The following is a 23,194-nucleotide window of genomic DNA, read 5'->3' as shown; positions in this document are numbered from 1 at the left end:
TCCTAGTTGGCCCCAGGGAAACACATTCCTGCTTGTGGGGACATGCCCCCTGAGTTAAAGTTTTGTACAAACTGTAGCTAATGTTGAGAGTGCTCAGACCAAAGCATGGTTCCAAATATCCACCAAGCAAAAATAAACACATGCATGTGCATACTCCCACACACATACATGTACACCACAAAGAAATGAAATCCTTAAAGCATAACTCAGTAGCACTGAGTAGTTTTGAAGCAGATCCAAATCAAAGCTTGGCAGTTGTTGCTTTCTTCACTCAGATATATTTGGAGCCTCATAATAAAACTCAAGGGGCCTCAAAACTTATAGGAGCTGAATGAAAAGCTCCAAAGCACCCTGGAAAAAACAAACCCATTCCTTTTTACACTGCTATAGTAACCATCAAAAAACTAGCATGCAGCAATGCTAAAAAAATAAAGCTAAGACAAAAGACACTAATAAAATAAATATTTACAGCAGAAAATGTCTCTCATCTCCAATACATTGAAAAATGAATGCCATACCCTATTTTCAAAGGGATTGCAGGCAGAACTGAAACTCCTATGGTTAGTTTCGCAACATTTCTATTATAAGATCTTGTTTTCAATAGCTTAAAAGTTTACCAGATTTTAACCATAAGGATTGAGTTTCTGTTTTCTTTTAGAAAATTTTAGCAAAAAAAAGTTTTTTTTAAGAAAAAAAGTTTTGTCCATGTGAAATGTTTTCTGTAAAGGTGCACTGATACATCAGTCCCATATCAGATCTGCACTGATAAAAGGAAAATTTACAGTATTGGCAATCGGCATTTTTTGGCTGATGTGGCCAATAATGTGGCTGATAAATGTCCCGTGCATGTGCACAGCCACAGTGCAGCACGCAGATGGCTAGGAGTGCAGCCTGGCAGCGTGGAGAGCAGTCAGGTCCAGCTAGTAAGTATGTTGTGGGGGGGGGAGGGAAGCAGGGGCATATCGAGGCCCCTGAGTTGAGGGAGTGGGGCTGGGACTAGGGCTAGGGTTGGGGCAGGCGCTGCCCAGCTGGGATGGGGTGAGTTGTGGGACAGAGCCATGAGCAGCTCATCCGGGGGGCATGGAGGAGGGGCAGCTCCTGCTGCTGCAGGCACCCTGTGAGGGCATGGGGCCAGATCTGCATGCGAGGTGAGGGTGGGCTGCCACTGTGGACTGGAGCTGGAGTGGCACCAAGCTCCTCCTGGCAGGGGGCTGGACTGTGTTCAGTTTTGGGGTGGCTGCAGCCTCCCCTTGCACCGCACTCCCAGCACCCCCTCCACCACAACAGATTTACCAGCTGGATGCTGCTCTCCACGCTGCCTGGCTGCATATCGGCAATCCAATCAGTATCAGCCTATACGGCTCATTAAAAATCAGCCATTGGTATCGGCCCAAAATACTCTATCAGCACATCCCTAGTTTTCTAGCAACTCATTTGCTGAGAAACTTTAGCACCTCCATGCTTTGAAGGGGGAACCTGGCATTTAATGGCAGTGGAAAACAAAGAAAGGAGGGCAACCGTAACAGAGACATTTCTTAAACTGTTCAGTTCCTGATTTTTGCAACCTTAATGTTCTTTTAGCCCACTTTTTTCCATGCAATACCTTGCTACATACTTGGTGCAGCTTAAGATATAGGATGGTACTACATAATTTGACATCCTGTTCTTTCAGTACACCAGAATGTGGTCAGCTGTTCCACGGGCATGTGACAGGTTGAGGGCTGGGATAAGCACCATTCTCTTGTTTCCCCTCTGCAACTCTGCCAAGCACCAGGACTGCTCCCCCTCTGTGCTCTAATGTGAACAAGGAAAGGTGGGAAGTGGCCCTGACCCCAGCTTCCATAAGCCCTTGCCATCAGAGGGCACATCTACATGTGCAATTAATGTGACTGAATATATTCCGGCTCAATTAGGGCATTTTTACACATGTTCTGGGAGGCATGGAAGGGTGCTTTAATTAGCAAGGGCTTTTACCCAAGCGTCATGGGCATCAGCATCCCCTATGCTGAAAAATGGCAGTGGGGCGCTTTGAACTAAAGCTTGTTTGAGAGCTTTAGTTCAAAGCGCCCTGCTGCCATTTTTTGGCACAGAGACGCTAATACACATGATGCAAGAGTCTGCTGGAGCACATTTATTTTTGTGCTCCAGCAGACTCAATTCATTTCCAGCACATCAGAGCTGGCTCCCCGCACAGATCTAAAAGCCCTTAGAGTTGGAGTAAACTAATCCTGATGTCACCATCTACATGTGCATTTAAGTGCAGTAATTTACTGCGTTGCCGGATACCACTTGAATTGGATGGGACTATCCTGCAGCACAGTAAGTTAGTCTACTGTGCCCTAACTGCTGCACACCTGTAGACAGCATTGCTTTACTGCACAGAAAAGTAGTCTGCTGTGCAGTAAAGCGTCTTGTGTAAACACGCCCAGAACCACCTAAACACCTAAGTAGAACCATGGGGCAGCTCTGGAGTCCTGAAGGATCATAGCACAGATGAAAATTTTGGAAGGAACTTCCAGGGTCAGAACATAGGTCTTGGATGTATGAGCCTGAGACATGCCAGGTAGCTAGTGGCCCTTCTTTGTTCTTGAACAGCACCAGGGATCACACCCTCTTTCTAGGCTCTTCTGTTCTTTAGTGCTCCTATCAGACATCACCACCAATATAACAGTGCATAAGAGAGCAGGGGTTGTTTCACAGCTACTTGATGTGGTTTTAGTAGGTTCCACTGCTACCAGCACATCTAAGGAAACAATCAGGCATACAGCTACTTCTTGCTCTCAGAAAAAAAGAAAGTATATGTTTATATTTAATAGCTTGGCCCTTGAATCTTTCAGCTGTAACCTTAGACATGAAATCCCTGCTGTATAAGCCAGACGAGGGAAAAAACAAAAAAGGAGAGACTTTGAGTGCCCCAGTGAAAGAAAGCAGATACAAATCTATTTTTAAATTACATGCATATGGTTGATAGTCCTTTTAACTGCTTTGGGTTTTTTGGGGATTTTTTTTTTTTGTAAACTTATCATGGCATAAAGAACAGGCTCTGTGAAGGAATGCTTGATATTCCAGTGCTGGTCTGTTGTGTTTTCTGGTAAATTTTACTCTTACCTACAGCCACTAGTGGAGCTGGGGCCAAATGCGTTACTTTTTTCCCTAAAAATATTTGTCTGACATCTGTTTTGTTTTATTGACTTCTGCAGCACCTTCCTCTATCCCCAGCATTTCTCCTCCCAGAATCCCCCCAAAAACCCTTAAAAAGGCATTTTTGTTCAGAAAAATGGGAACAGGAAAAGCGACTTGAAAATCAAATCCTACAAACAGATATGAGAACCAATGTAACCAATCTCCACGGTCTTGGTAGGACTGGTTTTTCATGATCTGATTATGAATTTTTATGGATTGAACACAAGGACCCATGAGGACTTTTTGGGGAGAGGGATGCTAATAGGGCTCTGAGGATTCATTTCTCAAAAACACTGAATACTCAGAACTGCCACCAAAGTCAGCTGAAGTTTAGAATTGTGCAGCATTACTGAAAAATAGGTCCTGGATGACACTCTTTAGTGAAAATATGGCCAATACGATAATTACAGTAAACAGTAAGAGACCAATAAAAAGTACAATTAAATGGAAATGATGCTGGTGAAATATTGTACCAAGCCAGTAGCAAGATTTTCTCTTTCTAACTTCATCTGTTCACTCCTCTTTCAAGTTTTAACATGGGCTAGATATAATTTCTACAGACAATCCTTTTTACTCCTACGACAAAAATTCAACATTCTTTGCACATTAACAAGGAGTTATTACCATCTGTATTGTATTCAGTCTCTTCTTAGTGTGTACAAATATCTGGCAAACTAACCACCTCCTCAATGCCAGTAACAATCCTTAGAATTATAAAAATGCAGTCTTGTGTAATAGTTGGTATACAACAGCCATTTCTAACAATTCACTGCTGCAAGAGAAGCCAAGTCTTAAGAGTGCTTAGGGCTGCCTTCCTAGGTTTTAAACATTAATTTAGGGTTTCATGAAGGTCTGGGGACTGGCAGCATTTGAGAGAGAACACTGAGCAGGTACAGCACAGGTGGCGGCAATTTTCTTCCCCATGCCCCATTTGTGTGACCCAGAGGAATTGACACCCAGTGTGAAAATAGCTACATCTCTGTGCTCATTCAATATCTGGCCTTTGTAACTAAAAAGTTTGTTTGTTATTCATATACCTATCTACTAGGAAATGTATAGAAAAGCACTAATCCAGCTCGTTTACAGAGCAATCATCAGATAACATATGGTTGGTTGCTACTTGCATTTGGGATGGAATCTTGCCAGTAGAGTAGCTGTCTGAAAGGTTTCCATTTTACTTTAGATACCAATCGTATGTCTTTAGTGTGCAAACAAGAGTTCACTGCAGTAGACTTCAAGCTACCTAGACCTACACTGGGGAGTGGCACATGAAGCAGTTCACTGCTGCCAGGAGCAGCATGTACAGCTGTTCACTGCTCCCAGATGGGGAAGGGCCTGATATAAGTAACTCAGAGATGTGGGGAAGAGCAAGCACAATTGGGAGGGGGCTGGTGGGTCTGTGCGGGAGAAGGGATGCCCAGTTAGTGGGGAGTTGGAGGTGGATGATTAGCACAGCCCTGGGGTTGGGGTTGGCCTTTCCCAGCCCCAGGGCTACACTGCAAACGCGTACAAATATTCAGGAGATTGGGTTAACCTTTCCTAGACTGGGTTGACCAGATCTTGATTGTGCCCCTCCTGCGGTGAACTAACTTAGATTGAGTGCACTATTTTTGGCTGAATTAAACCTCCTGAACGCCTGCATGCGAGGCATTTAGACTGACCTAACCCTGGTTAGGGCTGTCTAAACGTAACATCTATACATCCCCGTAGTATTTATAGTTTTCTCATATTCCTGGTTTCTCTTCTCATAGCATTTGCAGTGCTCCCTATATAAAACTAAGGAAATACCTACTTAGGAAGTACGGAGGAAATTCTATCAATCATAACCAAATATTTTATTTATAAATAAATAAATAAATAGATTTAAAAGTTTAAACATACTGGGGGAGGGGAAGAGGGTTATTATTTTTGAGAGATCACTAACTTAGAAGTGAAAGGTTTTATATACTGCATTACCAATGTACAAAGATATCAATCCCTTCGCTACCAAAACATTGTATCTATTTACTTGATTTTCCCCCCTCTAAATCACAGGAAACACTGAAAACTGTCAATCGAATTCAGAGTAGAGCTGGGCAACATTTTCTTAGTGAAATAATTTATTTGCTAAAAAATTTCAACTCCAGGGTGACTAAAACTACTTGTGAATGTAGATCAAAATTGGTGAATACTTTTAGACAAGGAATTAGATACGTCTAAAACAGGACACCTGGACTCCTCAGGGCTGGTTTCACAGGGGGACTTCAAACATTATTCACAAAACTGAAAGTGAGGTGGTGTTCCTCTGCAATGCTCCCCAGTACACTCAATTGGAACATGGGAAATTCTCAGTTGAAATCCCATCTCTGCCTTAATTGCAGCAAGGATCTTCACTGGTGGGTTTCCCCACCTCCCAGAAACCATGCTAAGACCCTGGTAATCAGGCAGCCTGGGTCTCTCAGTCTTCTGCTGAAGGTTTCCACTTTACAGGAAGAATTAAGTACCCAATGGCACATGCCAGAGTGAGCACAAAAGCGTGAAAATGATTCCACAGCTTTGCAATTAGAGTGCTTACTGGTGGGGGTGGGAGAGAAGGGAACAGCTGGGTTTTAGTCCCTACTCTTTTGTGGAAGACCCCTTGAAATCTAACCTGAAATTCACATTTCCCTTGCTTTCACTAAGCAAAACAAAAGCAAATAGTTAAAATGCCCCAAACTGCCCTGTGTAAGGGATAGCCTAACTTCCCTGAGCCTTAGATACTCATCTGTACATTGGAAATTATGCTTCTGGACTTCACGAGGCTCAAAAGAATGCTCAAGCAGTCCAGGACTGTCAGACAGAAGGCACAATGAAAGTTCAAACTATTTTTCTAAATCCCACCATCTTTTCATTTCACTAATGACCACTGTGTTCCATTCAGGCGAGCTCTATATTCTTTGAGGTTTCCCCTTTTCCCATTTCCCGACGGGGGCTAATAGCAACAGGTGGTGGTTTTGGTCTCCGTTTTTTAGAGACCTTGGACTACTTCCAAGTCCGCCGCTGAGCGTGCGGGGGACCCCCTTACACTCCTGTAGGATGCTTCATCCACCCCACCATCTCAGCATTCACTGATATTCTTCATCCATGTGAAAAGGGACAGAGTCAGTAAATGAAATGGAGAAGGTCTATTTTATTTTGGTTTTCTTGGGCTTCTTTTTTCTTTTTTATTCAGCTAGAGCAGGCTTGTCCAACATGCGGCCCCGCCAAGCCATTTTATCTGGCCCGAGGCAGCAGCGCTGCCACCAGCACTGCCATGGAGCGTGGAGCTGCCGGCACTGCTGCGGAGTGCAGAGCTGCAGTGAGGCGAGGGGGGCAGGGCTGGCCCGCAGGCCCCAGCCAGCAGCGAGAGGAGGGGAGCTGCTTATCCCCGTGGGGCCAGGCTCATCAGTGAGCCGGGTCCTGCTGCCATTGCCCCGAGGAGAGACATCAGTGATAGACTGCAAGGGTGGAAAGAAGCCATCAGTGAAAACTGAGTAAGTAGGAGACAGGAAAAGAGCAAACAGGGACACAGAAAGAGTGACAGGAAGTCATGGAAAATAGGTCAAAATTAGAAAAAACAAAAAGTAAAACAGGGAAGAGAGGGGGAGGAAAGCAGGGGGAAAAAAGGCCTAAGGGAAACAGGACAGTGATAATAGTAATAAGGTGAGAGAGGCTCTCAAACAAAAAGGAAAAGGAGGAAATCAGGAAGACAAAAGGCAGAACAAATAGGGAGGAAGAGAGGAAAGGTTGGGGAAAAAGAAGAACAGAAGAGGTGGGGTCAGGCAGGTGCCTGGTGATGAATCAGATGTCAAGCAGGTTGTAATGTGTCATAAATCCAATGTCTATGTTAAGTCCGTGAAATATTGAGTCTGTGAAAATAAAAATACGCATCTTTGTCTGTTTAGGTTTGTTTGTTGTTTTTATTTATTCAAAACATACCACCAGGATGGGAAAAGAAGATGCAAATGCAGGAACCACTCTCTCCACCCCACGACTGCATTACAGGCCAGCTCTGCTCTGCGGAGCCTGCAAGGGAAGCCTTGCACTGGGGAGAAGGGAAGGGACAGGAATTCACCTGCAGTCCCCCAGCCCTAGCACCAGTACTGCAGGGAGAGCTGACACTGGGCTAGGGGGGTCATCCCAGAGACCCCCAAAAGTCCCACCCAGGGGCCCATGCACACTGAGGAGTGGGTAAAACAACCCGCCACCCCACAGCACACAGAGCTCATACTGAGCGCGGGGGGGAAACCCTCCATAAGACCTCCCAGAAGCCCCCCAGACCCTGGGCAGTATGTGGATTGCAAGGTGGGCACTGCCCCCCATATCTGCTCCAGCGGTGTGGCCCATGCCACCGCCACTCTCCCAGCACCAGAGCTGGGGCTGGGGCTGCAGCTGGTACCCCTGCCAACCCCGGAGACTCCCAGCAACCTCCATAGGTGGTTTTCTTGCTGCTTTTCACCTGACTACCTCTTATGGATTTCCTGCCCCCACCCACTGCCATTTTTACTGGCGGGGTTGGGGGTGGAGGATCTCAATTATACAAGGTTGGGGGAACTCTTGGGACACTCTTCCCTGCCTAGAAATTGCAGCTGAGAATGTGACAAGTTAGAAGACACTTGAGTGATTTCTCTCCCCGCCCCCCCAGCCCGAGTGAGACTGTTCAGTTTAGGTCGCCGGCCCACTGGGTGATAAAAAGTTTGTGATCCGGCCCCACATTGAAAAAGGTTGGACACCCCTGAGCTAGAGTCTTACTCTAATCAATGACATTCCTACCCATACACAATTGCAGAGGCACCCAAGCCTTCTCCCACGTATCCACCAGTGAGAGTTGCAGACACAAATTAAGGACAGCACCATGATCTTAAATGTCACTGGAGAAGATGGCCAATACAAGTAATGGATTTTTGCTAGCCAATAAAAGCCAAACACAAACTAAAACCATTATTCAAAGTGCTGCTGCAAGAGTTTGTTGATGATTTCACTTCAGTTAAACCAAACAACGTAGGAAGATACCATAGCTATTTTTTCCTGATGGCAATTACAGTAACTTTGAATGACTGTAATCTCAGAAATATGTGCTTAACCTAAACATGCATGTCTCCTTTTATATCATCCCATTTTCATCTTTTTTGCCTTCTTATATTTACCTCTCTTCATTAAAATCTTACTCTGAACTAGACTTCTGCGCCGTTTTGAGCCTGTACTTTCCAATCTATAGGAAACTGACAGAACAAGCGTGTGAAATGTACCCCCATCTTTATTTCAGAATGTAAGCCCTTTGGGGGCAGAAACTAGGGGTGTGTGAAGAGGGCAGTATTCAATTCAGATTTGGCCTGACTCGGGGGACAGTGATTTGATTTGCTGATCGGATCACTGTCCTGATTCGATTCCTCTGAATCTGAAGATTTGATTCTGATTTGGAGAATCAGTAATTTGGCCATAGACACAGCTTTATTTGTTTTTTCTATGTACCTCAAGGTACCAGGCACAGCTTGTGAATGACCAGATGCTGGGGCAGATAGTGGACCCGGAAGTCATCGTCCCCTCCTCTGGCTCAGCAATCGGCTGCAGGGGGACCCCAGGTGACCCCCAAGACCTCGCAGGCACCATTCGCTGAGCTGGGGGTGGGGCTGGCCCCTTGCATACTCCACAGCAGGCCCACAAGTCAGAAGTGGACCGGAAGTACTTCTGGTCTACTTCCAAGTCTGCCACTGAGCTCGTGGGGGACCCCCCCCCACTCCCATGGGATGCTTCATCTGCCCCACCATCTCAGCGCTCACGAGCCGTGCCTGGTACCTTGAGGTACGTAGAAAAAACATATAAAGCTGTGTCTATGGCCAAATGGCAGCAGAATGATGCTAGCCAAATTTGCTATGACATAAGGTGGTGCTCCAACTGACTCTAATGGGAGAGTCATCAGTATAATGCTACAGTTTCTTAGCAGGAAAACAAGAATGTTTAAGTTCTATAACTAAAACTGAGCCAAATGGCATGTTCATATAGCCTCTGGAGTGACTACTGCTGAGAAATAAGCTCCACCTACTTGTGTCCAAGCCTACAAATTAAAAAGCAGTGATGGCTCAGGAACAGCCTTGAACATAGTGCTGAATGCATACACAGGCATGCTACAAGCTGTGTCCAAGGTATCTAACCTGCCTTATTTATGGGTTTACACTCCTGGAATAGACTCGAGTAAACAGAAGTTATGTCTCAGCAACAATCCCAGGCGTACACTGGCAACTGTACAGATCTGTCCCAAAAGCTTTTGAGGATAAAAACTAGTCTGGAATGTCTGTAAAAAGTAGGTTACAGATGCAATTAATAGCGGGAAATGAGAAAGGAACTGATGGAGGAGAGAGCCTGAAAAAAGGCTGAAAAGCAATTTTTTTTTTATATAAGCAGGCTTTTTACGCTCAGACAACTGCAACTCATAAAACACAGGATATTGTTAAACATGAGTGTTGAAGACATGTAAAAGCCTGCAAATTTAATTATTTTCTGGGTAAATTAATGTATTGTGGAAGAAGCCTATAGTTCCAATTTCCAGAGTTTTGAGCAGCTATGAATGAAATTAATCAGCATTGTAGATTTTCAGACCCTACAATTAGGGAGACATGCATTATGCTGAAGAAGCTGAACATAAATCAAGGAAGCAGGTTAAAAAAAATATATATATATATATATTCCCAGGCAGCAGATTTGTTAAGTTTTTTTCTTACTCTAATATTAAAATTCTTTTGATGTTTCTGGGGCAGGGCACCTAGAAGACTCACATTTCTATGCATGCATTTATGTCCATAGATGGGTAGTCATCCCATCTGTATTTGGAGTCTGACACCTCCCTCAAAACCTCTCACTGGAAAAAGAGAAGTGGAAACACAGGCTTCAAGGATGGGCTATTCTACATGAAAGAGTTATGAAAATGGCACCTACCTATCACAAGAGACAGATACTTTAGAAAAGTTCCTTATACAATACTAGCTCTAGAACAGAATCAAAAGACCTAACATAATTCCTACAGCAGCTTTGGGAAAGATAGGAAAGGTGACTGCACACTATTGTATGGCTGCCTCTATTTGGCTTTTGTGGCTTAGTGCAGAGGTGGCCAACAGTTTTGGCAGGAGTGCCACAAATTAAGTCCCACTTCCTCACCAAGTGCTGCTCTGATCCCCATCCCCATAGGTGTGCCAAACACTGGCCACTCCTGGTTTAGTGTGAACACAACACTCCATAAAACCCAAGGAAATCCACTGGTTTGTTGCAGGGGAATCAAGGGACACACATCAAGACAGTCTGTTCCATTCTGTAGCAGGGCATTTGATGTGCCTGCCACTAAGAGGTCAGGCAGCCTGCTGAGCCACTGGCAGGTGGGGTCAGGGCTAATTGCAGAGTCAACTGTCCCAGGGGGCTGGCAGGAGGCTAGACCTGAACAACGGAGCCACCTGAGTGGAAGAGAGCTGGGTGTACACAAGGCATAAACCCAGACCCTAAGAGTAGGGCTGACCATAACATCTTGGGAGCTGGTGTAGGAATACCATCCAGCAGGAAGGCTGCCACTCCTGAATGCCAACAAGAAGAATAACATCTGGAGGTTTGGGTAGGGACTTAGGCAATGGAGGAGTTCCTGGGTATCCAGTGTGGGGGTCGAGAGCCCTGAGAAGGGGGCTGAGAGTCTGTGGGCCTGTTGAGGGGCCAGGTGAGCCCCAAGAGAGGGGCCGAATGTCTGAGAGACCTGGTGAAGGGTCTGGGTGAACCCAGTGAGTGGGGCAGAATACAGGGCCTTATAGAGGGGTCCAGCTGTGGCCAGAGAAGGAAGCAGCTGCATAAGAAGACCAATGAAGGGCTCTGAGCCTGCAGAGAGTGATCTATGGAGGGGCCTGAGACCGGACTCACAGAGACAAGAGGGCTGATAGCTCAAGGACTGACCCCGGGAATCTCAACTGGCCTCTGTGGGGCCAGGGCCCAGGAGGGGCCAAAGGGTGAAACAGACCACGGCAGAGACTGCCAGAGCCGGGAGCACCTGGAGTGCTTGACTGGCCTGAGGTGGAGCCAGGGTCTAGGAGAGGCCAAAGGTCCTTGTGTGGCCACAGTCAAGATAGGAAGGAGTCAAGAGGCGTGCAGCCCAGGATGACTATGGCTGTTGGGTACAAGAGTGAGCTGGAGCCAGAGATGGAGGACTTGGATACAAGATGGAACCAGGGCCAGGGGGCCCAGAGGTTAGCAGCCAAGGAGGAGCAATGGACATCTAGACGGAGCCCAGAGAGGGACAAGAAGGATCAGGTAAACTTGAAGACCGATCCTGGGTAAGACCTAAAACTGCACCCTACTGGGGCGGGTTAGCATGGTGGAGCTGCCTGTGGTGGGGCAGCTTCCATAAAATGCCACACGTGGGCCACTAGAAAGCCTCAGCTCCCACTACCTTGTGGGTGACCCCATGGAGAGGGAAGGCTAGGGGAGTACACCCCGAGAGAGAAGCATTTGGCTGGTGGACTATGTGGTTCCAGAGGCCCAGTACGGGACCAGGGAAGATTGGGACCATGTGGGTCCAGCAGCCCAGTGAAGGGCCAGGGAATAGAGGGTAAGACCAGAAGGGTCCAAGTCCTAGAGCTGTGAAGCCCAGCAAGGGGCCTGAGGCCTATAGTGAGGGCTAGAGTGCATAGTGGGACAGAAGGGTCCAGCAGCTCAGTAGGGGCCAGAAACAGAGTACGGGGCTGGACAAGTCCAAGGGCCTGGACAGCAGCCAAGAAAGGGAAGAATAAAAAGGATCTAGGGCAAGGGACCAAGAAAGGAGCTGACAGCCGGGAGAGGGGCGGGGAGAGAGACTGAGTGGCCTAGTAGCCCAAGAAGTGGTTGGGTGAGACTGAGGGGCCTGTGGACCCAGAAGAGAGACCAAAGGATCTGGCAACCCAAGTGAGCCTGAGAGAGAGCTGAGGGGTCTGGCAGCCCAGGAAGAAGCTATGCGGAGAGACTGAGGGGTCTGAGGCCTGGAGTTGGACTGAAAGAAGCAAAGGGGCCAGAAGGCCCAGAGAGGGGCTGCATCAGCAATTGGTTGTAGGATGCCATCTGCGAGGCATGGGGCATGGTGTAGCTGAGGCATGGAGCCATGCAACTAGCCCACAAGTCCATGACCACAATCTGGGTAGTCATTATAGTAAGACCAGGACAACCTCCCTGTTTATCATTATATTTCCATCAAGGCATGAAAGGCATGTGCCCATGCAGACATCTCTCCCCCCCACCCCTCCCTGCTCCCCCAAACACACACACTGGTCACTCCGCCACTACAGCAATGCAGACCCTTCCAATGCTACACTGTGCACCCACACGGGAACCCCCCAGCCCTGCATCAGGCACGCTCCCCCCGCCCCCAACTGGGTTCACACTCCTCCCCTCACATCTGGACCCCCAGCACTGCAGTGAATGGGAGCGTGCCTGATGTAGGGCTGTGGCCATGTGGGCATACAGTGAAAAAGTTCCCCATGCAGTGCACTGAACTGCTCCACTCCCTGGGGCAAGAGCAGGAAACAGCAGCCAGAGGAGGGAAGGGGAACCTAGAGACTTTGATTGCTGTTGCAGGTAAAGTAATGAGAAGGATAAGTGTCCTGGGAGGAGCCTAGGGACTATAACCTAACCCTTCACGGGCCACATGCAGCCCAGGTCAGCATCTAGACAGCCCTGGACTAACTAATCACAACAGTCTCTTCCACTATTAAAAATCTATGATGCTCATCTAGAATGTAGTAAGAACACTGTCAGCAAGAGTCTGAGAAAATGAACATAGCTTGATAAACGGTATTAAAAATTCAAGAGAAGGTTTAATAGACTAGGGTTTAGACCAGGTCTAACATGGCTTCAAAGACTACAACTTCATCATCTATAATCACAACTACAAATATTATTTACTGATAAATAAAATTGTAGTTATGTTATTTATTACACTGTCAGGCAGCAATAAGCAACCATAGAAGTTGCATATTCTGAAACTGTACACCAAACAACAACATCCTTTTGTTATTTTTATAGTCAAATTTGCCACTCTCAGAACTGGTACCATGTAGGAGCAGATTGCTAAACAAGAAATAACATAAGGAATTCAAGACAAATGATGAGACAAGTGTTTATGCAAGTTTTAAGGAGCTGCCAACATTTCATGAAATACACTGCAAGCCAACCTGCTCTGAAATTATTCTTCTTGTAGACTGCATTTTACATTTTTTGTGTTTCTCTTCCCTTATTGCCAATAAGACATGTATAGATATACTGGGAAGATATTAAAAAGGAGAAAGTTTTGGTTAGAGATTACATCTGTTCCGATAAGGAATTAGCTAATGAATTTGCCAAACTGCAAGGAACTATTTTTTAACGATGGAAAATGAAGACTCCAGATAACCTCTGTGTTAACTTAAAATGATTTGCCCACCTGACAGACCCGGTAAGCAAGAGCATGTCTGGTCTAAGATTGGACATGGAAAAATGAGCTATGCACCTATCAGTTTCAGGTTTGCACATGCAGAGCGTAAAACTCCTGATCATCTGGCTGGCTCTCCAATGTACATAAAGTATGTGGATTTGCAAATATTGATCACTTTTTATGTTACTCATAAAGCAAAAAGAAACTTCAATAAAAATGGACTACATACTAAATAAATCGGGGCCAAAAAGCATGATGTATTTTGTGGATGCTAACAGACCGATTCCAAAGAAACAGAAATCCATAGTACAAAATCTGGCCTCACAGCTGATACTACACAGCATGTTTGTTGCCAGTTTCAGCAACAAGAGCAAAGGTTTGACTGGGCATGAAAAGTGAACTACATTTTCACATCCGGGGTGGCCCCTGGAAGGGGCCTCGGGAAGTATAGTCTGCCACTGACCATGCTGTACTGATTCTGAGAATAAATACCATTAAGGACTTAATTAAGATTAAATAATTAAATGGTTCTATTCACAAAAAGTGTCTGTAATAATGGGACTGGGAAGTTCCATGTTTATGGTCTCTCAATTATTCCATACATAATTTACTCATATTACAAGCAGGGGGGAAAAGCTTCTTTTTAAACTGCTGCTCCTGCAAACTCAATTTGACATTTTAAAAGTTCGTCTGGATTATTATCAGATTTTTCATCATAGACAGCATTAGAAGTTCCATAGGACACTGTTGGGCCTTCAAGGATACCTGTGCAACTCTACTGCCTTCCATGAGTCCACAAATGCAATTAATTGGAGCTTTCAGTGACATTCGGTTGGTGATGAACAAGATAGAATAGAGTCCAAACTTTAGTCTGTGTTACCTACTTTGATTCCTCAGGGGTAATAGACATACAAACCCATGGCTATTTTTTTTCTTTCATGAAGTCAGCTCATCTATCTTTAAATACAGCATGAGAACAGAACTGATATGATGAAAGAGGGTACCAATTTTATCTAATCACTTTTCAAACCAGAACCACGACACAAAACTGTTACCAAAAACAGTTTAGAAAAATTAAGTTGGAAAATAATTATCTTAAAATGTACTAAAATTAAAATATGATTGTCAAAGATATCCCAATGGATAATAATTATGTATACTGCAAGCTCACTTTTGAGACAAAGAAGAAACAAAGCTACCATTACTTATTTAAACAAGCACTAAATAAGCATTAAGGTTGTTTATTCTAATGAGATATGTGCTTACATTCTTCAGTAAGCCAGTTTTGTCATGTTTCTTAATTGGAGGATAACAGAGCACTGATTTTAACATGTTGGCGTGCCATTTTGTCACACTCTACTGAGATCATGTTAGAATACAAAAGCCAGATTTACATAAGAAATGCTTTAGAAGTGCAGAGTGTGTAATCTAATTCTGTAGGTACTGACTCAGACTTTTAACTAGGCTAATTAATAAACTTCAGGGAAGCTATGCTCAAGTGCATAAGCTGTTAACTGGTGTTAGAGGTTTAGTTTAATATTTAGTAGTTCTGAAAGATTCACTTAACTCTTACTGGACTACATCCTTGTAATAATTTAACCTAGGATGGTCCAACTGGTGATCCATGGGCCGGCCACACGTTTATAACTGCTATAAATGTTAATGAAAAGAAACCACCTCTTACACTTTCGGGTTTTTTTTGTTTGTTTGTTTACACACATTTCTATTGTAGTCTTAACCACAGGAGTACCTGAGCAGCCATCACTCTATTGCAGGGGTTGGCAACGTTTTTGGGCAGACTGCCAAAAACACCCAAAACCTTGCCTTGTAAGATGTTGGCAGGCAGGGGGCGGGGTGGGTAGGGAGGAGAGAGAGAGCTGCGAGAGGACAAATCCTTGTTGAGGCAGCACAGCCCCAGCCACTTCCCTACCATCCGCCCCAAGGTTTGCATGCCAAGCAAAAGGCTTCGCATGCCACACTGGCACATGTACTAGGGATTGCCTACCTCTCCTTTATTGGACTTCAGAGGAAGCTGTGATTGTTCTTTGCCTCCCAGTAGCAGAGGACTCATTAGAAAATACCTTAATTGCACCATCCTATGAAGTGTTGGATCCACTGCTGTGGTAGAATCCATCTGCCATGTGAGAGACTCAAGCTCAATTCCTGGACGTGCCTATAACTACAGCCATCAAGGCATCAAACATCTGGACTCAGTCTGGCCTTTGGATACTGTCTCAATGGTGTAAAGGGAGGAAAGGTCTGGGCAGCCTCCACTCTTCCATACTCCTGTCAAGGCATACGTGTTGAAGGTCTTGGTGACCTTTCAACCGTACACCATAATCCAGAAGGATTGATGGCCTCCTACAACAAAGTGTTGGGAGCACTAAACTTCTTGTGCAATTAGTAATGAGTGATCTGTACATTCAGATAGGGACTTGGCATGTCACAGTACTGAGCTCTCCATGTTTCTTTTAAATAATTCCTCACAATAATAACATTAAGCAAAGAGATGTTTTGCCAAAGGGATCAGAACTTGTCTATTATGGGGAACAAATGCTAATGAAAAATCCTATGGAAGTTTTGATGTTTTAAATTACAGATCTTCCACATACAGAATCTAATTGCTGGGGGGGGGGGGGGGGGGGTCATCTTAAATGCAGGGATGTCTGAGATTCAAATAAATATGGTGCATTCTTTCTTTTTTGTTCTATTTTCACGTGGTCTTCACCAATGTACCTTCTGAATTTTTTCGAGGAGTGCATTAAACAATGTGACCAGCATCTGACACATGGGATTCACGTTCTCTCATCACCTTCTTACCATGAGAATTGTGTTTAAAGTATAGCAATTTGTAATGTGGATAAACATGGTCTATTCATAGATGTTAGGGTCGAAAAGGACCTATTAGATCATCGAGTCTGATCCCCTGCCCTGGGCAGGAACAAGTGCTAGGGTGAGATGACCCCAGCCAGGTGTCTGTTCAATCTCCTTTTAAATTTCTCCAAGGAAGGGTACAGTACCTCCTCCCTTGGAAGCTTATTCCATATTTTGGCAACCCTCACTGTAAAGAATTTTTTCCTGATATCCAATCTGAATTTGCCATCTTCCAGTTCGTGGCCATTATTTCTAGTTCATAGATTCTTAGATTCATAGATAGCAGAGTCAGAAGGGACCCCGAAGGATCATTGTGTCCGACCCCCTGGCTCAGGCAGAAAAATGACTGAGGTCAGATGCCCCAGCCAGGTGCCTATCTAGCCTTCTCTTAAAGACCTCCAATTTAGGTGATAGTACCATGTCTCTTGGCAGCCCATTCCAAATTCTGGCCACCCTCACTGTGAAAATTTTTTTCCTAATGTCTAACCTGAATCTACTCCCCACTAGTTTGTACCCATTATTCCTAGTTACTCCTAGGGGTGCCCTGATAAATAGCGCATCTCCAACTCTCTGTTGTCCTCCCTTGATAAACTTATAGGCTGCTACAAGGTCTCCCCTCAGATGTCCCTTGTCTTTAAATAGTATTTCCATGCTTGGGTATACATTTCTCTAGACACAGGATTATTAGATTATAAACAACACCTTTTGATACCTCTAACAAGCACAATTAGATATGTTTTATGTCCAGTATGTTATATATAACTTAACATCTGTTTTCCCCTAATATGTACAATCTAGATGTAAACAAGGCAGAAATATTCTGAAACCAAAGACATGAGCCAGTCTTCCCTTACAAGAGATGTCATGGATCTGGAAGGCCGCTCTGTACAGCTCTGACTCTTCTGTTTTAAATTAAATACCATAGATATCACAAAAGGTTTCACAATTTAGTATTTGATTGTATTCTGTCAGACATAAATAAGGCAGTTTTCTCCTTCACTGCTATTAGTACCACGAGACTGGAAGAATATTCCTGAGCCAATAAATCCAGTCCTGTGCACTTCACAGGCAACCATCTATGCAAAGAATATAAGACACCCACCCTAAACTCTCACGTACAACACAGCCACATAGCATCCATAAAACAAAACCAAAAAACACTCTATAGCCAACCACTGTTAAAAAGTGAGGGGAAATGAAAAGCACCACCAGTGCCCTGACAAAGCAACAGCATAGTGACTGCAGAAGGTTAATATATGCTCAAAGGGACCTAGGGAAATAGCCATGCCACACAGGAAGACAACCCCAGTCTTTGCCAGTATGACCAGGAGAAAAATTCTTCCTTGACCCTAAATCTGCCAATCAGTTGGACTCTAAGAAAAAGAACAAGACTCTCTGGACAGGTTCATCAAAGGTTTTTAAGTACCAGCAGGGACACTGGTGCACCCCACTCTAAACCTCTGGCTGTGACTAAAATCCAGCACTAGAGAAGCAGAGTGGGGAAAAAACCCTAAGTCAATAAAGCATCAGGTGGAGAAAGAGGGCAGGAATTCTTCCTGGATCTCCCAGACCAGCAAATAACATGAAGCACTATTTCTAACCTAAGGAGGGTAACACAGTGGGGTTTTTTTACAGTCATTAGAGAAGTGTGGGGAATTCAAGGAACAGGAAAAATGTTTGCGACAAGGCAGTGGCTTACCTCAACTTCACAGTAACTAGAGCTCATAAGGAGGTAGCACATGATACAAAATGTTATACTCTGCCAAGCAACACAAGGTTGAATGGTTGACTGGCACACTGTATTTCCCTAGGTCCAAGACTTCTGGCACCCAGTTTTCTGACACACTGTCTCCTTCACCTTTTGCTGACCAGAGAAGTCAATATTTGATCTTGCCTATGAAATATAAATAGCACACTACATGCAGCAGAACAGGAAACGGGGAGAGAAGGTGAAAGGTTAGGTTGGAGGCCCTAAGCAGACCAATGGTAATCAACCTATCTGGCTCTATGGGCTGGATAAGTGGCGCAGAGCCCATCCACAGACCAGATCCGGCATGTGGTGAGTCCATGGTTGCAATCACCAGCTAGTAAGCCAGTGTCTCTACCCAGACTATTTGAGTCTTAACATATGTAAACATTATATTAATAGTAGCAATGAGAAATTATAAGAATTATTATATATTGTTTCCTTTGTAAATACATCATAATGCCAGTCCCATGCAATTTCTGTGTATTTACTCCAGTGTTGGAGATCTGTTTGTTTGCCTGAATATAAAAAAAAAAGGGGGTAAAAAAAAAAAAAAGAAAAAAGAAAAAAAAAAGTTTCTGGCGCACAAGGTTGCAAAAGAATACTGTCAGCAAATGAAAACAGCGCAAAACAACGCTATTATCCTCCCGAGTCTGCATTCACAGTCCAGCAGCTCCAGTCTCAGTCTCTGGATACTCATAGCTTTCTCAGATCAAATTAGCAAGAATGTGGTCATGTCTATTACATGCTAGATTCCCCTCCGTTTTACAGAGGCTGATTAGCAAAGCTGCAAAAGGCAGACTATGGAATTGTTTGAGGGGAAGGAAGAGTCTGGGGGAGAGACAAAGCAATAGGCAGCATGATACTCGGAGTCTGAGTAACAGAAACGCTCTCCCTTTCCAGAAATCTTGGGTCCTTTCCTTTTCAGCAGCTAGGAGGTTTGCATTTTTAAATACAGCAAACTACTGAAAAAGTGTGGGACAGAGCAAAGGAAGAGCAGCTTGGTGGAAGTTCAGCAGCTAACAGGGGTGATGGTCACTGACTCTTATCAAGGTGTTGTCCCCAGCTGCTGCTAGTGGCTCACAACTGGGAGATCTCTATTTGTTTGACAGGTTAAGCTTTCATCCCTCAAATGCATAGTAAATGTTGCAAGTCCAGAGAAAGGTAAGGTGGCTGTTAGTCTGAAATCGGGCCAAAAGCAGAGAGCAATGAAAATGGTTAGGAGGCTAGGGCACACAACTTATGAGGAGAGGCTGAGGGAACTGGGTTTATTTAGTTTAGAGAAGAGAAGACAGAGAGGATTTAATAGCAGCCCTCAACTATCTGAAGGGGGGTTCAAAAGAAGATGGAGCTAAACCATTCTCCATGGTGTCAGATGACAGAACAAGGAGCAATGGTCTCAGGTTGCAGCAAGAGAAGTTTAGGTTGGATATAAGGAAAACTGTCTCACTAGGAGGGTAATCAAGCAGTTACCCAGAGAGCAGTGGCGACATGTAAGGGGTGCATGGGGGTGCACATGCACCCCCTGAGAGCCCCAATGCACCCCCTGACCAGCCATGCTCCCCAAATAGGCGATGGGCAGGGGGGGCAGGCAGGAGCACCAGTGCCCCCCCTGCGAGCACTGGCCAGGGAGTGGGAGGTGCTGAATGAAGCTCTGTGGCCACTTCCTGGTCAGTGTGATCAGCAGCAGGGGACCCCCCGCAGTCGGTGAGATTGGCCATGCAGGGACCGCCCTGCTCGCTGACTGGTTGCTGGGGGGGCATATGGCCCCCTGGACTAAGGTGGCACCAGCCTCCGATGCCAGAGAGGTGGTGAAATCTCCATCCTTGGAGGTTTTTAAGACCCGGCTATTCAAAGCCTTGGCTGGGGTGATCCAGCTGGGGGTGGTCCTGATTTGAGCTGGGGGTTAGACTAGATGACCTCCTGAGGTCCCTTCCAACCCTCATTTTCTATGATTCTATGAAAGCACAGTAGAGTTGCACCTTGTGGGAAACTGAATGAGAGATGCAGGAGCTTTTGTAAGCAGCAGCTCACTTCATCTGTTGCTCACAGAAGTTCATGCATCTCAAGTCCAGGTTAAAGTGGATGCAGCCAAAGTGGACACACCAAAACTGCAATAAGCATCTTCCAAAAATGGAGCAAATTACTGAACAGCTGAAGACAACCCTTTTGCTTTTTACCTGAGGAAGAGGCAGCACAGCATTACAAGGCAAAAAGTATTAAAAGGTGTAATGCTATGAGGAAGGATGCAGAAGCAATGTTCCAGTTACTGTATTGGTTAAGCAAAGTTAAGTGCTAATTATGTTGTGTCTTAGTTTATTTACTGGGTTCTGTTCCCAGCTCTACCAGTAGCTACCATACCTAAATGGCCCTGAACAAGCTACTTACTGTTCCTCAGTTTCCCCATATGTGAAATGGGTATAATAAGTTGCACCTCACATGTAAAGCACTTGAAGATCTAGTGATGAAAAGTTTCATAGCATTATTATTTACTTCAGAAAGTTAGGTATTTTCCAATACTAATACTACAATACACTGCTTGTTAATGTAACGGGTATCCTGTAGAGTAAGCCAGGACACACAGATTACTTCAAAGTTTTGCTTTCGGTAAATGCACTCTGTAAATTGGGGGGGGAAAAAAAGTTGAAAATTCTGGATTTTTTTTAATTTATGGAAACAGAAAAAAACTCCAAAAAGGGGCCAACAAAAAATGATATTTTAGGAAAATGAAGCAAAAAGGATTTGATTCCTGTTAAAAATAGAGAACAGCAACATGATAGTCCACAGAAAAAAAGGAAAAGTTGATTATTATACAGAAGTGTACTTTTCTAAATTCATTTTAGCAGTGGTATTTTAACCAAAATAAGTCTTCTTTTAAGATACCCCAGCCTAGTAAGACAAGTTTCCTCCAAAGATGTAATTTCTCTGACAGGAAGAAATTATAAATGAAGAATCACAGCAGAGTCTTTTTAACTTAGAAGGGAAGCAGACAGTTCACAGACATTTAGTCCATCACAATATACCGTGTCATAATAGGAGCTTGATTCTTCCCAAGTTATTAACAAACCACAATGTAATAGACAGCAACAGTATTGTACCCCTGGGGCACATCATTTAGCTCTGCCTCTACAACTAAATACTATATATCTAAACCAAAATTTGTGCGCGCCTGTTTTTTTAAAGAACATTTAGCCAAGATAAGTCAAAGAAAACAGGCTGCATCAAAGACACAGTTACAAAGTATAGAAATTCTGTTCAAAAGCACAGCTCTTTTTCATAAAGGTCTGATAATACTGAACTTCTGTCTGATCTTAAATCACAGAGTTAAAGAATCACCGTACAGAGATGTATTCTCAAAATGATTTTCAAACTAAAACTAAAACTATGCTGGAAACAATCATCATTTTCTGTTATCAAAAATATGGAGAAGAATAAAAGAAAAATTCTGAATCCCACAGACTCACATCCTAACATCCCACCAAAATTACACACGACCTATTAGAGAAATTCATCAAATACAGAGGTACAGGAAAACTTAGAAAGGCCATTAATTAAGCCTTTAATAATTAAGACATAGAATATGTGATATGCTTATAATTCCTTTGTATGTGGACAGTCACTAATACTAGAACATTTTTACTCAAATTCCATTTTCAGTGGTCACTGAAAGCCAGCTTGGCTCTGAAGTATCCAAAAGTCACCTTTAAAAATACAGGAATGTGAGCCTAGCAGCGTACACTGGGGGTGGATGAGTGCACATGTACCTAAGGCATGGGTTTGTGCACTAACTAGGTGGGTGTAGGTGTGTCCAGAGCAAAGACATGTGTACTTTCTTGCATGCACTGGAGAGGGAGATGTGCATGTACCCAGTCCAGAAGTGTGCACCCCCAGATCAGTGCGCTGGGGAGGTGGGTGTCCAGTGCAGTGATGTGTGCTCAGATCCATGCACTGGAGCTAGGGTAGGTGTGTGTGTGTCCAGTGTAGAGGCGTGTGCTTCCAGGTGCGTATACTGAGCAGGTGGGTGTGCACCCAGCTCCATGTGCTGGGGTGGAGGTAAGGGGAGAGGAGAGGTTTGCAAGTATCTAATGCAGAGGTGTTTGATCGCAGATGTGTGCACTGAGCAAAGGGGAGGTAGGGGTGTGTGCACCCAATGGAGGCATGTGCATCTAGATGCATGTACCAGGGGAGAAGGCTACATGTGTACCCTGAGCAGAGCTGTGTGCACCAAGATCCATGGGGGGGGAGCGGGAAAGAGGGGCATGTGTAGTGAGCCCAGGTATATGTGCCCAGCAGGTGGGTCCATGGATACTGGAGAAGTGGAGGGGGAAGGTGTGTGTGTATCTAGTGCAGAGGCATGTAAGCGCAGGTGTGTGCACTGAGCACTGGGGCAGGTAGGCGTGTGTGTGCACCCAGTGGAGGCACGTGCACCTAGATGGCAGGCACCAGGGAGAAGGCTGCATGTGTACCCAGTGCAGAGGCATGTGTGAACCGAGAAGCAGGGTGAGTGTGCCTGTAGCTAGGGCAGAGGCATGCATTCCCAGGTGTGTACAGGGAGCAGATGGGCACACGCCTCCCCAGTGCAGATGGGGGGAAGGGGGCAGGTATGCACACTTGGGGGGGGCCAGCATGCAGGTGTGCCCAGCCCAGAGCCATGCACGGCGGAGGCAGGCAGGTGCGCGCATCCCATGTGCTTGTGACAAGGCGGTGTGGTGTGGTGTGGTGAGGTGTGCTGCGTGCCCCGCGCGCCCTGCCCTGCCCTGCAGTCCGCACCCCGGGCAGGGCCCGCGCTTACCGCCGCCTGCTGGAAGGCGCCCTTGGTGTAGGTGCCGCCGCCGCGGTAGGCGATGGCGGGAATCTCGTGGCCGAGCAGGGCGCACTTGTGCTGGCGCGGCCGGCGGCGGGAGATGTAGTCCACGCGCGCCGCCACGTTGGCGCGGGACGAGAAGGGCCCGATGGCGACGCGCGTGGCGGCCGGCGCGGCC

General features: G+C 45.3%; 1 protein-coding gene across 1 annotated transcript in view; it reads right to left on the bottom strand.

The window, feature by feature from the left end:
* Positions 1 to 23,193, bottom strand: part of SVEP1 (sushi, von Willebrand factor type A, EGF and pentraxin domain containing 1) — a gene marked incomplete at its 5' end in the record, with an annotated part of 183,300 nt that extends 160,107 nt beyond the window's left edge. Inside the window, one exon of the mRNA XM_025208993.1 lies at positions 23,005 to 23,193. Coding sequence (XP_025064778.1) covers positions 23,005 to 23,193 — 189 coding nt within the window. The remainder of the gene's footprint in view (positions 1 to 23,004) is intronic.
* Position 23,194: the final 1 nt, after the last annotated feature.

The sequence above is a fragment of the Alligator sinensis genome, unplaced genomic scaffold (genome assembly GCF_000455745.1).
Source record: "Alligator sinensis unplaced genomic scaffold, ASM45574v1 scaffold371_1, whole genome shotgun sequence".
NCBI classification, from domain to species: domain Eukaryota; kingdom Metazoa; phylum Chordata; order Crocodylia; family Alligatoridae; genus Alligator; species Alligator sinensis.
This window is presented reverse-complemented; position numbering and strand designations above follow the sequence as displayed.